At 44.5% G+C, this 16182-nt stretch overlaps 1 protein-coding gene across 1 annotated transcript; it reads left to right on the top strand.

The window, feature by feature from the left end:
- Positions 1-1944, top strand: LOC136453123 (F-box protein At4g18380-like). The gene is made up of 2 exons (XM_066453697.1): positions 1-279; positions 624-1944. Exon 2 carries the CDS (start codon positions 753-755, stop codon positions 1815-1817), a length of 1065 nt encoding a protein of 354 aa, XP_066309794.1. The 5' UTR covers positions 1-279; positions 624-752; the 3' UTR covers positions 1818-1944.
- The last annotated feature ends 14238 nt before the right edge of the window (positions 1945-16182 follow it).

Genomic DNA, 16182 nt, shown 5'->3' with positions numbered 1-16182 from the left:
CAGCTTGCGCGAAACCCTCCTCCCTCCTCGGAGCATCAATCGGATTGTTGGGTCTCGAAGCTGAGTTGTGCTCCACTCCGTGAGCTATTCGTTGATTTCCCAGCTTGAAGGCGCCGATTTTGCGGCCGTTGCTGGAGTGGTCTTGGGCGAGGCTGTGGTGGCCACCTCGGCGGGGCCTGGATCCGGCTGGGTTCCGGCGACAGATCGGGTTCTTGGAGCACGACATTACTTTGGACTCTTGAGGTGTCCGTAGCTGCACTCGTGGTGACCTTTTTTGAGGTAAATCCTTGTCTTATTTGATAAGTTCTAGGAGAATTTATCTATCTGCCGAGTCGTAGTTAATTCTCTTCTCAGTTTTAATTGCTTGCCATCGTGTTCAAGCAGTCTTTACATTTTAGAAGTAGTTGTTCTGCCTGGCGATTTTAGAAGTAGTACTGCCTGGCGATTTTTGTGATATTTTTCCGTCTTCTATCTGATATAAATATGTGATGTTGCTTTGCTTCTAGTTTAGTTCAGTTCGTTTCCTACATCAAACTTGTGTGATGCATGTTGTTTTGTACCACTAGCTTGCTTTCTCCGTCGAATGCGTTGTTTACTGTAGTTCGTTGCCTCTCTTGTTTCAGGAAACCGATTGAATTCGAAGACCTGAAGATTTATTAGCTGGCCCACACCATTCTTCTCGACAATATAAGATTCAGCTGTTTCTTAGCAATTTCTGAAGAAGCAGATAGAGACGACTTTTGAACCGGGCAATGCATACCAAGGCTCGAATCCACGCTGACCCGGTCCTGGAGTTTGACCAATTCGACTGCTTGCCTGATTCTCTGGTGCTGCTGATCCTGAACAAGCTCGAGGACGTGCGTTCACTTGGCAGGTGCTCTGCCGTGTCCAAGCGATTCAGTGGCCTGGTTCCCCTCGTCCACGATGTGTGTGTCAAGATTGACCACGTTGTGACTGTGGACGGTGACTCCGATGACGCTCTGAACCTGTTGTCGCCAAAGCCCCATAACATTATCTCACATTTGTTCAAGCTGATGCTGTTCGCGATCGCCAAGCCCTTCCATGATATGCAGAGTCCCAATAGCACAGGGCGGCCACTCTTCCCTCAGCTCTCCCAGCATTCGCCTGTGCAGGTGCTGAAGAACTTCTCCCATGTTCGCAATCTTCAGGTGGAGCTCCCCTCTGGAGATGTTGCCGTCGAGGAGGGGGTTCTACTGAAGTGGCGAGCTGAATATGGCAGTACACTTCAGAATTGTGTGATCCTGGGTGGAACCTTGGTTGATCGCAAGGCCGGTGGCAATGGGCATGAGCCGTCATTGGATGACAATGGAAGCATGCCAGAATCTTTCTATACCAATGGTGGGCTGAAACTCCGCGTTGTATGGACTATCAGCTGTTTGATTGCTGCGTCGACAAGGCATTATCTTTTGCGATCAATCATCAATGATCATCCAACGCTGAGGAGCCTGGTCTTGGCAGATGCTGAGGGGCAGGGCGCACTCTCCATGGGGGCAGAGCAGCTGAAGGATTTCAGGGAACACCAGTTGTCAGCCTCGCCATGTTCTAACAGGACACAGGTACCAGCATGTAACATGAAGCTGAAATACGCTCAGTACCTCGAATTGCCTGGCGGCTTGGCATTGCAAGGTGCAACCTTGCTTGTCATCAAGCCTGCCAGCGATGGTAGCAGCAGTGGTCATGGCAATCGGAAGGAAGTTGACGCCTTTGTTTCAGGCGCGTTCGATGGACCCTTGAGGTTTGCTACGAAGGCGCTGATGAAGAGGCGCACCTATCTCCTAGAGATGAATGGGTTCTAGAGACCTTGAATTGACATGTATCTTTGCTTTTTGGTGCTTTCTATGGAGAGGGGCATCTATCTCCTGTCTGATCTTTGTACATTATAACCATCATAGCGAATGATATGATATCAGATTTATTGCCTAAGCTAAGCATCCCTATAGAAAATTGAGATGTCTGGTTGTGCACGGTGGCAGCACACCGTTTGTGCCTGCTGAAAACACGTGTAGCATGAAGTATGTGTGTGTCCCATACTCCCATTGCTCAATGAAAGGCGTCGAGGGGGGATACGTTTCCCAGGAAGTGCTGCATTGAAGGCAGCCTAGTAGTGTCTGTTACGAAGGATGCTGCTATCATTCTGGAGAAACATGTGTATACTCTCGTGGTCTCGTTCTTCTCATGTCCCTGCAACATAAACCCAGCCCATGCATCATTCCAGGCCCACTCACCGGTCCACGATGATTTTTTATTTTTTAATCTTTTTAAAAAGAAAATTTTAATTCTAACTCTAGTTGTATTTTTTTTTTAAAACTAAACCTTTTGGCCGCGCCAAACCCCCTTGCGTGACAAATACAACAGGAGTGCCAATGTGTATTTGTCACGCCAAGGAGTTTGGCACGGCCAAAAGAGTTAGTGTTAAAAAATAATCCTGCTGGAATTAGAATTAAAAATACTTTTAAAAAGATTAAAAATAAACAAAATTATCCACCATTGTGTTATTGTTTCTTGTCCTAACTTGCCCCCCCCCTCCGTCCACCTCCTTTTCATCTCCCACGTGAGCATCAGTCATCTCGCCACCTCATTCACCGTCCGCCATCGGTGCCTTCACCAAACGGACGAGGGACTCGGCCATCCCTTTTAAGCCCGGAGGAACCCAAAAACCAGAATCTTATTCATGGTTAGGGAGGAAGCCTCCTAGGACTATCATCGAAGTCAATTTTTCCTCGTCGAACTATAATAAAATTGGATAAACCCTCTAAAATATAAAAGTCATTTAAATCACCTCCTCTCCCGTTTAGAAATGATTTCCAATATGGTCTTATCCTTTTTTAATTATTAAAAAAGTTCGATAAATATTTGATAAGCTGTGTTTTAACCAAAATATCTCTAAGCTTCTAAAATTCTAAAAAATATAAATAGATTGGGACTCTGATGGAGGATGAGCCATGGACTCATGGTGGCGCTCCCTCCGTACAAGAATAGTGAGGAGATAGCCGAGCTCCGAGCTTCTACCAAGCCACCGCCGCATAATTTGTTGGAGTTGTGGGTGGGGGTGGGGGGGGGGGGGGGGGGGGGGGGGGGAGAGAATGCTATTAGCGGTATGTTGGTGTAGATGGAAAATAAGAGAGGGAGGGAGAGTTAGCGAGTGACATGTGGAAGCTACAATTAGCATGGAACAACGATGTGGTACTATTGAAACTGTTTATGATGAAATAACAGTATCAAGATTTGAAGAGACACAAACGTACAATTTTTCACATGGATAAGGTAAATGAGACTTCGATAATAGTTGAGGGAGTCAAAGGGATTTTTTTCCCAGAGGAAAAAAAGGCAGATCATGTCCATACGCCCACGCCCCATGTGGCCATGTTTTTTTTAGAAACCGGCCTTTTTAGCAGCTTCGTTGGAATCGTTGCACAGCCTGAGCCACAGCCTAGCCATGCAACTAATAGGCCTTGGGCCATACGGTAGCCTGTAGATGGGCCTCTAACAGTTCTTGCACGTCCGAGCTAGACTTTTCTTGTTAGACTAGGTCCTTGTTTGAGCATTGTAACTTGAGCAATATATTTTTTCACAATTTTTTTGGTCTTTTATAAGCACTACTATGTCTTGTGTCTATTATCATTTTCATTGTGCATGTTTAACATTTTATCCCAACTACTTGCCAAAACGGCAAAACCAAGATATGAGAGTGGGCACAAATTAACAATAAGTTTATTAGTTATCCATGAAGCACTTTGCTCTCAAATCCCAACTATGACAACTTTTTAGTGTACTTAATGTTTTCATTTTTCTTGATTGGACTCTTGAAATGCGAATAATGAACGTTCTTACAAAGCTTAGAGATCGTATAGTTCTTAATGTGCTTGAGTAGTCAATGAACGAGCTTCTATGAAGAGTCTTCAAACCCTCGATGAATTGGCATAAATGAACGCAAAAACTAATAATACAGTAGTGCAACAAAAAATATATTTCTCAGAACTACAAAATGTGCAACAAAGAAATTTATCCTTGGGGAATGGTGGAGCGCCGGGGTGAAGGGATCGGCGCATTCGTCCTGCCGCTTACGACGTCGTTGTATAAGATAGATGGAGCTCGCTTTAATTCTCTCTTGACCGTTGAATTGACGATGCATTGCATGACATACATCCCGTAGGAATTCTCCGGCTGAGTGAAGAAAATAGAGTCGGCGTGCGGCATACTGGACGGGGTACGTGGCTAGCTGCCGCGGACATGCATGCCCCATGAGGCCATGCATCTCACCGATCCCGCCGGGTCTTGAGGCTACGCGTACGGCAACATGCGGCTAGCGCGTGAGTACTTGCCACTTGGTAATGGTACGAACGGTGCAGATTTTTTTTATATATAATACGGAGAAAAGTTTTGGTTTGAGACTTTGAAGGGAGGCGAAGCTAGAGCGAATTAGAGCGTGTACTTATCTTTTGGGTGCATAGACATGTCTTATAGAGGTGCACATATAGTGGAATTCTAATCAACTCACTATTTTTGTAAAAAAAAATTGAGGGGGCAACCGGCGTGTTCGCTGGTTGGTTTTTGGGCTGGTTTGAGCTGGCTTGTGCTGGTTTGTTGTGAGAGGAAAACACTGTTGGCTGGTTGAATAAGACTGGCTGAAACCAACCAGCGAACATTGTGAACTTCTCGACACTTAAAAAATACAAAACTCAATATGAAATGAAATATATAAAAAGCCGTTAGTGAGATGCAAAGAACTATGTCTCTTGAATCTTGACTTTGAAACTCCGCGCTCTTTAATCAACCAACCTCTCTGATCAAGCCAGTACTATCTAGGACAAAACAAAGTTTTTGGGTGCATCACTATTAAACACGATATCATTTCTTATTACGTATGAACTAAATTGCCTAATAAACTGCAGCAACTCCTGTAAATACCAACAATTACATTTCTGGCCCACTGCTTAATAAACCATGAATTAAGCAAATGACCTGAATCTTGTACGTGGTGGTGGAACATGTATAGTATAGTATGCCAATAAAAAACTATCGTAGTTAATAATATTTAAAGAACAAATGTCTGATCATTTGGTTTTATAAGGTTACTAAAAGCAACAAATTTTACTAAATTCTAATTCCTTTTTTAACTAAATTAATTATATCTCTAGTACGAACAGTGCACGCACATGGACAAACTTGGACCATACTTGGGTCGCCTACGTCTCCATTCTCCAAAGTCTTCATGGACGAAGCCCATGCATGCATACTGCCGCCCTGACACGTTGAGGCCGTGCCTGCTTGCTGGCCGGTGCAGGACCAAAGTACCACAACACGCCTAACCGCCGCGGCGGCACCCTTTGTCCATGTCGCTCGGACTCCTGTCATGGACTCGCTAAAGAAAGTGTGTACGTATATGCTTTCCTCGCAAAGTCACATTGTGGGAATACGTAATGCTCTTTTTTTTTTGTCTGTCTAATTTATATTGTATTAGATATCTTGCTCTTCAGTTCAGTGATGACGAATCTAATTTTAATTGATACTGGTATGTAATGGCTTTTAGATTATATATATATATATATATATATATATATATATATATATAATCATCATTTAGGTTGTTAAATTCTACTAATTAAGTTAAATGTTTTTTTCTCACTCTCTAGTGTTGACATAAAGAGCATTTAGAGCAATGGAAAAGGAAGCTCCAAGGCATATAGGTTATAAAAAGATTGACATACTAGCTAAGGGAATCTACAAGGTAGAGGGTATAAAAGAAGATGATGCCACCTAGCAACCGCCATGCAAACTAGTGAATGCACAAAGCAAAAACAAGCTACAAGGCATAGGATATAAAGATGACATATTATACCTAGGAGAGAAGCTACGAGATATATAGGTTATAAAGAAGGTGATGCCACCTAATATCTACCTAAGAGCAAGTTAATTTGTGGCCAAGTGAAATACAAAGCTTCTCCTTCAATTATCCATCTCTCTTTCGCAAGGGGCAAAGCATGGCGTTTCCGTAAAGCTACCTATGTAGGCACACATGAATATATAGTAACAAGCAATGCTCGCTCCACCCAGGAGTTGCCGTTCCATTGCTGCCCAAATCCCAATCGTGAGTTTCCACCGGCACTGCTGCGAGCGCCGAAGGAGAGCTAGCTAAACCTCGTGCCCGCCATGGAGGCGACTGCGCCTCCTCCACCGGCCCGCCTTGCCGGTGGAAACGGCGGCACGGTATGGCGTGGCGCAATGTCCTCCTCGTCGGTTGACGACCTCGACCTTCTTGGCTAGAAGATGGTGCATTGGATCTGCATTGGTTTATACTATTTGGCGCGTAGCTGAAAGGATCTAAACAATACCTAGAAAGGGGGTGAATAGGCGTATCTAAAAAATTCTACACAAAACTTAAAGTCACTTGTCAGCAACTGTCGGAAGTCTCGACAGTTTGGGTCGGAACTCCCGACGTCGTCCGAAGTTCCGGCATAAACTGTCAGAAGTCCCGACGCCTACGAGAAATGTACTACAAGTGCTAAAATGAAATTTGTGACTTCGATAACTTACAACCCCACTTCCTAGTAGTAAGGTAACACATTGGGGTTGCTCCTTTGATGCTAAAAGGTCACCACTCCTTTGATCGAGTCCAAACCCTAAGAAAATCTTTGGGGAGGAAGAGACACACAAGAATAAAAGTGATAGCACAAGTCTCAACAACAACAAGCACACGGGACACAAAGATTTATCCCGAGATTCAGCAACCCCACAAAGGAGCTCCTACGTCCTCGTTGTTGAGGTGACCACAAAGGCCGGAGTCTCTTTCACCTCCTTGCCTCTCTCAAAGCAACCACAAAGGTCACTCGAGGGTTTCACTAAGAAATCGAGGGTAATACAAATTTTCCAAGGCTCTTCCACAAGATGGAAGCTCTTGGGTGATGTCTAGCTGGCTAGGGGCAAAGCCCCAAGAGTAATAGACGCAAATCCAACCGGCTTGATGAAGAAATCGAGTGCTCAAGCTTGCCAAAGTAACGCTCTCACTCAATCCACTCTCCTTTTACTCAAAACCTTAGTGGAATCGAAGATTAGAGCAAAGGGGAGAGGAGAGGTGAGTCTTGAATGCTTGGGAGCTGTTTTGATCGTGAGTAGGTTGTAATGAATAAGTGAGTGACGGTTAGAAGAGAGGAGAGAGCTATTTATACTCAAGGTAGAAATTCAATCGTTCAGATCTACGTCGGAAGTTCCGACTCAAATCTCGGGACTTCTGACCTATAAAGAAAACATTGTTCACAGCTAGGTCAAAGTCACTACGAGTAGGTCAACGTCGGAACTCCCGACGTACGTCAGGACTTCCGACGAGAGCGGTCAGCGAGCCAGCCAAGGTCCAGATGTCGGGACTCCCTACCTGAGTCGGGACTTCTGACCATCGGGAGTTCCGACTCACGTTGGGACTTCTGACAGCCACAGTCACCGCGCAGGCTAAGTGACTAGGCGTTGGGACTTTCGACCTGAGTCAGGGCTTCTGACCATCGGGAGTTCCGACTTTTGTCGGGACTTCCGACACCAAAAGTCTCAAAAAGATATTCTATGTGCTCGTGAAGTGCTAGAGTGTCTCTCTTTTGATTTTATTTTTATGCTTTAGCACTCTATCTTCCTCAGACTAACTAAGTTTGCATCCCTCTTTATAGTGCGACGGATCCTAAACTCAAAACAAAATATAAAATCTTTAGAGAGCGCTTTGAGTTCGTCTGCCTTTACAACTTCAAGAATTGAGGGATACCATTTCATCTTTATCAACTCTTTGAGTCTTTCATGGGACTAATAGCTGCGACATATCTTATTAAGATCACATTAGTCCCTAATTTGGATGTCGTCAATACACCAAAACCCACATAGAGGGCAAATACACTTTCAATCTCTCCCTTTTTGGTAATTGATGACAACCAACTTAGGCTTTTATAAGAATGAAAGAATTTAAAGTTTTTGAACCCCAAAATTTATGAAGAGCTTCCCCTTGATGTATGCATGAAATTAAGTTTCAATGAGAATCATCTATACACAATTTGCATACATCAAGACAAAAGCTCCCCCTAAATTTTGCAATCCATGGGGTGCAACAAGTGTATGTGAACAAATATATATCCGTGAAAAAGATATGCAATATGACATGTTATATTCACACAACAAGTAAAAGAGAATGTGATGGCCAAGAATTCAAAGTAGAAACTTGGAGCAATACATGGCAATCCAAAATAAAACATTCATCATCACAAGTAGAGACAAGCACAAGCTAACAGATAGATAAACAACCATTACTTATCCTATAATCATCCATCACAAACACATATATAGTTGTCCATCACATACTAGACACCACACGACATAGTTCATACAAGCTAAAAGTTTTAAAGTCTCAAAACTAAGTGACCAACTAACTTATTACATGATAGATCAAAGCCTAACACTCCCCCTTTGTCAACAAGTGTCAAAAGTGGTAGGCCGTGTGAAAGAAACGACTACTCGTCCTTGTAGTCCTCATCATCATCATGGTCACCGTCATTACCACCATCATCGTCATCGCCATCATCTTCCTCGATGTAATCGTTGTCCTCTACAGTGGCCTTGCTCTTGCCATGAGGGCGAGAAGCAGCATCGTCCTCATACGCCACACACTCCTCATCACAAAAGAGCCAAAGGATCACAGGGAGGCACAAATGGCGGTGGAGGAGAAGACTCGATACCAGCCTACTACTCCAAATGATAGAGCCTCTCTTGCATGCCATGCTCACGTTGAGCACTAGCACAACACTGTCCAAACATGTAGGTCATGAGGAACTTGAACTTGTTAGGCTTCTTACCAGAGGAGGAAGAAGAGAGTGGCTCGGCACTAGAAGCAAAAGAAGCAGCAGGTGGTGAAGCACCACAGCGAGAGCGAGAACCCAAAGGACCTTTGCCTTTGCCTTGGGCTGCATCAGCTTTCTTCTTGAGGACCTTTGTAGTTGTGATAGAAGTCTTGTTGGAGATCTTGAGGAGCTTGTGCTGGGAATCTAGGGGGGAACCGAAGGCCTAATACTTACTCAATCACATGCATGATGTAGGGGGCATAGGGAAGGTGCCTCATAGGATCCTCACTGGCATCATGTATCTTGTTCTAAATGTATCGGCTGATGGAGAACTGCTCAAAATCATCACCAAAGCGTTGAAGGACCTTCTGAGAGTCATCACGAAGGAAAGTGGAGTCACCATGCTTTGGATACAAAATCTATCATAGGATGTTGTTCAGAACATAGTAGTATGGCGTTAGATACATGGTCTATCCATCAGCTGGATATCCATCAAGGTACATGTGCTAATACTCCTCTAAAGCCACATCCTCATACTCGATAAGCTCAGGTGTAGTGCGGTCGGTGTGACCCAAACTAAGAAGGCGAGAGAAGGTAATGAAATCCACCTTGTAGTGCTTGCCTTTTGTGGTCCAATGGATAATGTCAATGGCACCACTAGGGTCTTTTTCGTGGTGATAGGAAGCATAAAACTGATAGATGATCTCATTGTTCCAATGCTTCTAAAACGCCATCAGGTAGGATAGCCCCATTGAGCGAATATCATGAACCATCTGCTCTAGCTCAGGCTCCTTGAATAGACCAAGGGAATAAGCGTCAATAACCTTCATCTGAAGGACTGGTGGCTCCCTCTTCTTTAGAAACTTGTTGTAGAGAATGGACTCATAGTAATCAAAGTGAAAAGGATGCCAGAAATGGTACTCAAGGCGGAGATCCTTCTTTTCTTCAGCATACAAATTTTTGCCTCTCATGGACCTGATGTCTCAGACCCTATGATGGTAGTCAACTGGTAGAGGAGGTGTGAAACCATCAGTAGGATCAGGAGCAAGTTGGGGCTCCCATATGATCGACAGAGGACCATAAAAAATAACAAGCTCACTAAAAAAACTAGGGCCTCGAGACGGTGTACTGATAACCTCAGTGACGATAGTGCGGCCTAGTTGCTCGAGAGCTTCTTCTTTAGCATCCACTATCGGATCATCTCCAGCAAAGGCACACACCTGAGGAGGTGGAGGAATGGCAGCCGAGCCTTGAGCACCATAACCACGTGCATGCTTGGCATGGGCACGGGAACCACCAGCGCCATCACGGGGATAAGCTGCCTTGGTGCGGCCAGTGGGCTTGGGTGCAGCAGCACAATCTTAATTGTGCTTAGACCACTTCTCCTTGCGGCATGAGGGACTACCGCCGTCCATGGCTACGAGAGATATGAAGTGGAACTAAGAAACAATACAACGAGAGATGAACGAATATCAAGAAGTGAAGAAATATGAATGGAGTGGTGGCCATGGGGTCAGGAGTCCCGACCGGAGTCAGGAGTTCCGACAGCTAAGAGTTCTGGCTGGAGCCAGGAGTTCCGACGGTTGGGACTTTCGGCGATCACCAAGACCTCTGACGCACATGGTGACTAGCCCATTCACGGGGCTTCAAATCTCGACACACATTCTCACAAGGAGAATAGGGGAGGAGAGAGGGAAAAGAATAGAGACAAATTGCAAGGTACATTGACATTTGGGTTAGGGCACCATGGAGGTTGTACCTTGAGAGAGGGGAAGAAGATGGAGGAAAATGAAATCCGCAGGCCACGAATAGATCTTTGAGCATGAGCACCTGCATGAACGAAATCCCCACCACAGAGCCAAGGAAGAAGAGCAGCACACGAGTGGTGGAGAGGGGGCGAAGAGGCCGAGATTGCCGATAGGACCCCCGATGGTGCAGTCAAAAGGGATGGGGGCTGGAGCTCCCGGTGGCTAAGGGGCGGGCCAGAGCTCCCGGTGGGGCACGACGCGATGGCACGAGAAGGAGCGAGGGCAGCACGAGGAGGCGACACAAGAGGGCGGCGCGAGGGGGCGGCTTGGGGGTGACGGGAGTGTGGGAAGGGGGGATGACTACGGTAAAATGGGTCAGGCTAGGTGAAAAAGGGATTTTAACCCTAGGTTAAAGACGCGGCACGGTCCAGATCCACGTCGAAAGTTCCAAGATAGGTACCGGGACTTCCGACCATCAGGAGTTGCGACCTACGTCGGGACTTCCAACGCAGAGAAACTAAAAAACTCCCAAACTTGAGTTTACCACGCTATGTGGGGCAAAAATATGATGGACACTAATATTTTCAGGTGTGACTAGTTTTCATTCAACCACCACAAACAAATAGTCACACCTGAAAGCTATAAAGTTGATTTTGAAAGTATCACTCAATATTTTCACAAATGTTTTCTCCTATCTAGATCAATCAAAGTATGTGCAAGACATCAAGCCACATTACGAAAATCAATGATATTTAGCTCACTCCTGAAAGTGCAAAATCTTGACTCATCTTGGGGCTTTGTGAAGATATCAGCTAGTTGCTTTTTGGTGCTCACATGGTGAATTGCGATATCTCCTTTAGCTTCATGGTCCCTCAAAACGTGATGCCGGATGTCTATGTGCTTTGTTCGAGAGTGGTTTACGGGGTTGTTTGCCAACTTAATGGCACTCTCGTTGTCACACAAAAGGGGAATCTTAGTTAGCTCACATCTGAAGTCCTTGAGGGTTTGCTTCATCCAAAGTAGTTGGGTACAACATGCACTGGCCGCCACATACTCAACTTCAGTGGTGTACAAGGCAACAAAGTTCTACTTCTTAGAGATCCATGACACCAAGGACCTACCAATAAATTGGCAAGTCCCGATAGTACTCTTTCGGTTTACTTTGCAATCGGCAAAATACGAATCAGAATAGCCAAGTAACTCAAAAATGGAGCCCTTAGGATACCACAAGCCAAGATTAGGAGTGTTCACTAAATACCAAAAAAATCTCTTAATAGCTATCAAATGACATTCTTTTGGATTAACTTGAAATCTTGCACACATGCACACGCTAAGCATGATATCGAGCCTAGATGCACAAAGATAAAGGAGGGATACAATCATGGAGCGAAATACCTTTTGATTGACATCCTTTCCTCCTTGATCAAGGTCAAGATGTCCATTGGTTATCATTGGTGTCTTGATGTGCTTGGCTTTGTCCATGTCAGACTTCTTCAATATGTCATTGGTGTACTTGGTTTGACTTATGAACGTGTCATCCTTGAGTTGCTTGATTGGAAATCCAAGGAATAACTTCAACTCTCCCATCATGGACATCTCGAACCTATTTGTCATAATCATACTAAATTCCTCACAAAAAGCCACATTAGTACTACCAAATATTATGTCATCGATATATATCTGACAAACAAAGATATCATTATTGACTTTGTGAGTAAATAAAGTAGCATCGACCTTTCCTATCTCAAACCCTTGTTTGAGTAGGAAATCCATCAAGCAATCATACCAAGCTCTAGGGGTTTGTTTGAGCCCATAGAGTGCCTTGTCAAGCTTGTAGATGTGGTTGGGGTACTTGGGGTCTTCAAAGCCTGGTGGTTGCTCCACATACACCAACTCAGATGGGGGGCTGTTGAGAAATTCACTTTTCACATCCATTTCATATAGCTTGAAATCATGATGTGTGGCATAACCAAGTAGAATATGAATTGATTCTAGCCTTGCCACCAGTGCATAGGTCTCCCCAAAATCCAAGCCTTTAACTTGAGTGAATCTTTGAGCCACCAACCTTGCCTTGTTCCTTGTCACCACACCATGCTCATCTTACTTGTTGCGGAAGACACACTTGGTTCAAATCACATTTTGCTTGGGCCTTTCCACTAAGGACCAAACTTTATTCCGAGTGAAGTTGTTCAACTCCTCTTGCATGGCTATCATCCAATCCGGATCATCAAGTGCCTCTTCCACCCTACGAGGTTCCAAGAGAGAAACAAACGAGTAATGTTCACAAAAACTTGCTAAACGAGAACGTGTAGTTACCCCTCGTCGAATGCTCCCCAATATGTTAACAATAGGATGATCTCATTGAATGGATTGATGCACTCTAGGATGTGGCACTTGAGTTGATCTTTGGATGGAGCCATCATCTTCATCAACATGGTCATGATCGATTGGAGGGTTGTCTTCACTTATTTCTTCATTGTTGAGTTGAGGTTGAGCTTGCTTATTGTTGACACCATCTTCATGAGAATGACCTTGTGTTTAATTTGATCTCGCATCTTGATCATTTCTTATTGCGGAAGCTTCACCATATTCATTGGATGAAACATGATGAGTGGTTGGATCAAGATCAACATGCACAATATTGTCATCATCTTCATCTTCGATGGGCTTTACTTCACCAATTGCAAGCTTCTTGATGGCAATATGTGGAACTTCTTCATTATCTATAATCTCAACATTGACTTGCTCCTTTTAAAAGCCATCGGTTTCATCAAAAGTCACGTCTGGGGTAGAACCGCCCGAAATAACACACTTTCGGAGGCGCTCGTCTTCCACTAGACACTAAGCACCCCAAAAGTGAGCTACCTCGGACCATTCTGTCGAGCATACCCCAAGGGAGAACTCAAAACAATCCATGTTTTACATCCATAATCCAATAATGAGTACGAGCTTACAATACTTAGTCTATTTCATACAACAAGAGTTTTTGGAAATTATTTATTACAATACCAGAGTTCAGAGTGCGATAATTAAATAGTGGAATAAAAATAAACATCTAGCGGAAATGATACAAGGACCCGTCTATGCCCACCAGAAGAATCCTCCATATAAGAGCTACTCCTCAAGCTGCACCTACAACATGGGTAAAATAAACACAATGTACTCGCAAGACTTACCCGACTAGTGGGAATAGTTTCCCGACTCTCAAGGATATGATAGGCAATATGGGTTTGCTCTTTTCTTTTTGTTTGCGGAAAGCATTACTAATAGTTCATCCTTACAGTCAAGTTTTATTAGCAGTCATGATTACTTCATTAGCTAACCATTCTAGGTAAGCACCCGTTCTACTTTCAAGCAAGGGTTAAGCAATTAGAACCATTTCACCATCTTTCATCTTCTAGTTTTTACTACGGTGCTAGACCATAGCCAAGTCGTACCGTCTCATAGAAACAATGATTCAAAAACCACTGCATCCTAGCTAGGTACCCCAAAACACACGCCCTGTTTGTACCCCAGACACAAACAAGACCAACCCATTCCACTCATGTCACGGGGTCTAGGTCCCCGTCCAAACTTGGACTCCAAGCCCCCACACTTGAGACCCGGTCTCAATATGGTGCTTAGACCTCTACCTTTCCCGGCCTCCAATCAGTCGGTCCAAAAAGAGCCACAACCCACAACAAGAGTGTAATGAGCCTTCCCGCTCCCATAAGCAAGTATGTGCTTAGGATAATAAGTCTGTGACCTGACTATCATCCACTGCAACGGACGGTCCTTAATCGACACAAATAGGGAAAACAGTGTAACCAAGCTAAGCCATGTTGGTTGCGGGACACAACCTATTGCACCCACCAATACCCATACAATATCCCTGCCCTGTATCCATTTTTCCTTTCATCATTTTATTATGAGAGTAATAAGAATCTCCTAATGCGAGCAACAGCAGGTTACTCAAGCTACCGATGATCTAAGCATAGCATCTACTCAAACCTACACTAGTAAGACTCTTAGGACAGGTGTATCTATCCATGTGGTTTCCATAAAATTCCTATAACGTAAATACACAACACACACACACACATATACGGTGAATTATAAAATAGAGGTTATGCATTGGGGCTTGCCTTGGGCAGGCGCGGTGTTAGCTGAGTCAGTCAGTGGTGGCTCCAGGACCTCCTCTTACATGAGAATCTCCTCCTCGTACTCCTCAATGATCTCCTTGAATTCGTGATCGCCGGTGGTCACGATCTCCACTAACCCGTTCTCTATATGCATGCGATGATGATGCAACACTTAGCATTTAAGCAACAACAACTCTTAGACTAAGAATACGCATACTAAGCTATTAAACTAGCTCTAATGACCAAGGTACTAAGCTAACAATCATCTTTACGAAGCAAAGTGTTGGGTTCAACTAACAAACACTTAGCTTTACAAATAAAGGATATATCTTTATTTCTATTGATGATTTAATGTATATTGAAACAAAGAGCATTTAACTACCCCAATGCTCAGTCTATTCTAAACCCACAAAAATTATAGTGAGCACATAATAATACAATGAAGCTACTATAAAAATTTCAAGACTAATGCTATCACCAATTTACCACAAAAATTCCTACAATAATTAACTTAATATTATTAAGCATTTTCAAATGATTTAATAGCCCCTAATGTCAACATATATAAACATAAACTAAGTACACTAACAGATAGAGCACAATTTTAGGAACCTAACAAAATTTGTTTCACAATTTTTGGACATCTACATGATTTTATATTAATTACCAAAGATCAGCTCAAAAATTAAATTAGAAACTATTTCTAATTCCTTATGAAAATGAAAAGCAAATCTCTCCGCACGACCCAGCGCGCACGCGCAGCGGCCACGCGACATCGGCCTGCGCATGAGATGGCCCGCGGTGGGGGAATCCTGCGTGCGCTAGCGCTTTTGCAAAATAGACCTCGCACTTCTCCCAAATTACAACTAAGTCCTAACGCTATTTCCCCTTCTCACAATACTTCTCACTTAAACCCTGGCTTTCTAGGAATTCCCTCGTGCGCACCTCCAGCTAACCCGTGCCCGGCGGCACGGCAAGCGGTGGCATGGGGTGGCCATGTCGTCCACTAGAGACCCGCATTGGCTCATTGGTCTGGCCAACACTCAACTATGGTCCAACCGCCTACACCGAGCAGCAATGCGGGGTGGTAGGACGCACTGGAGCGAGCTACGGCGGCTCACTCTGGGCACGATTTACCGAAAACCGAACCGAATTTACCGAGAACCGAACCGAATTTACCGAAACCGAAAAATTCGGTTCCAGGTTCGGTTCTGAGATCTCAGGTACCGAATTTACCGAGGTATTTTCGGTTCCGTACCTCGGTAAACCGAAAGTACCGAACAATACCAAATTTACATAGTAAAGCACTAAGGCCCATGTTCTGTTGACCCAACAGCAGCCCACCAAGGCAGTAAACCCTAGTCACTACTTGGCACTCGCAGGGCAGTCGGCCAGTCGCCCGCTCGTCCCACACTCCCACCCCCGCGCCGCGCAGCCGCCCGGCGCCCGCCCAACCCTGCGCTGCGCCGCACAGCGCTGCCTTCC

This window comes from Miscanthus floridulus, chromosome 5 (assembly GCF_019320115.1).
Source record: "Miscanthus floridulus cultivar M001 chromosome 5, ASM1932011v1, whole genome shotgun sequence".
Classification (NCBI taxonomy): Eukaryota; Viridiplantae; Streptophyta; class Magnoliopsida; order Poales; family Poaceae; genus Miscanthus; species Miscanthus floridulus.
Note: the sequence above shows the minus strand (reverse complement) of the source record. Positions and strands in the feature narration are given on the sequence as shown.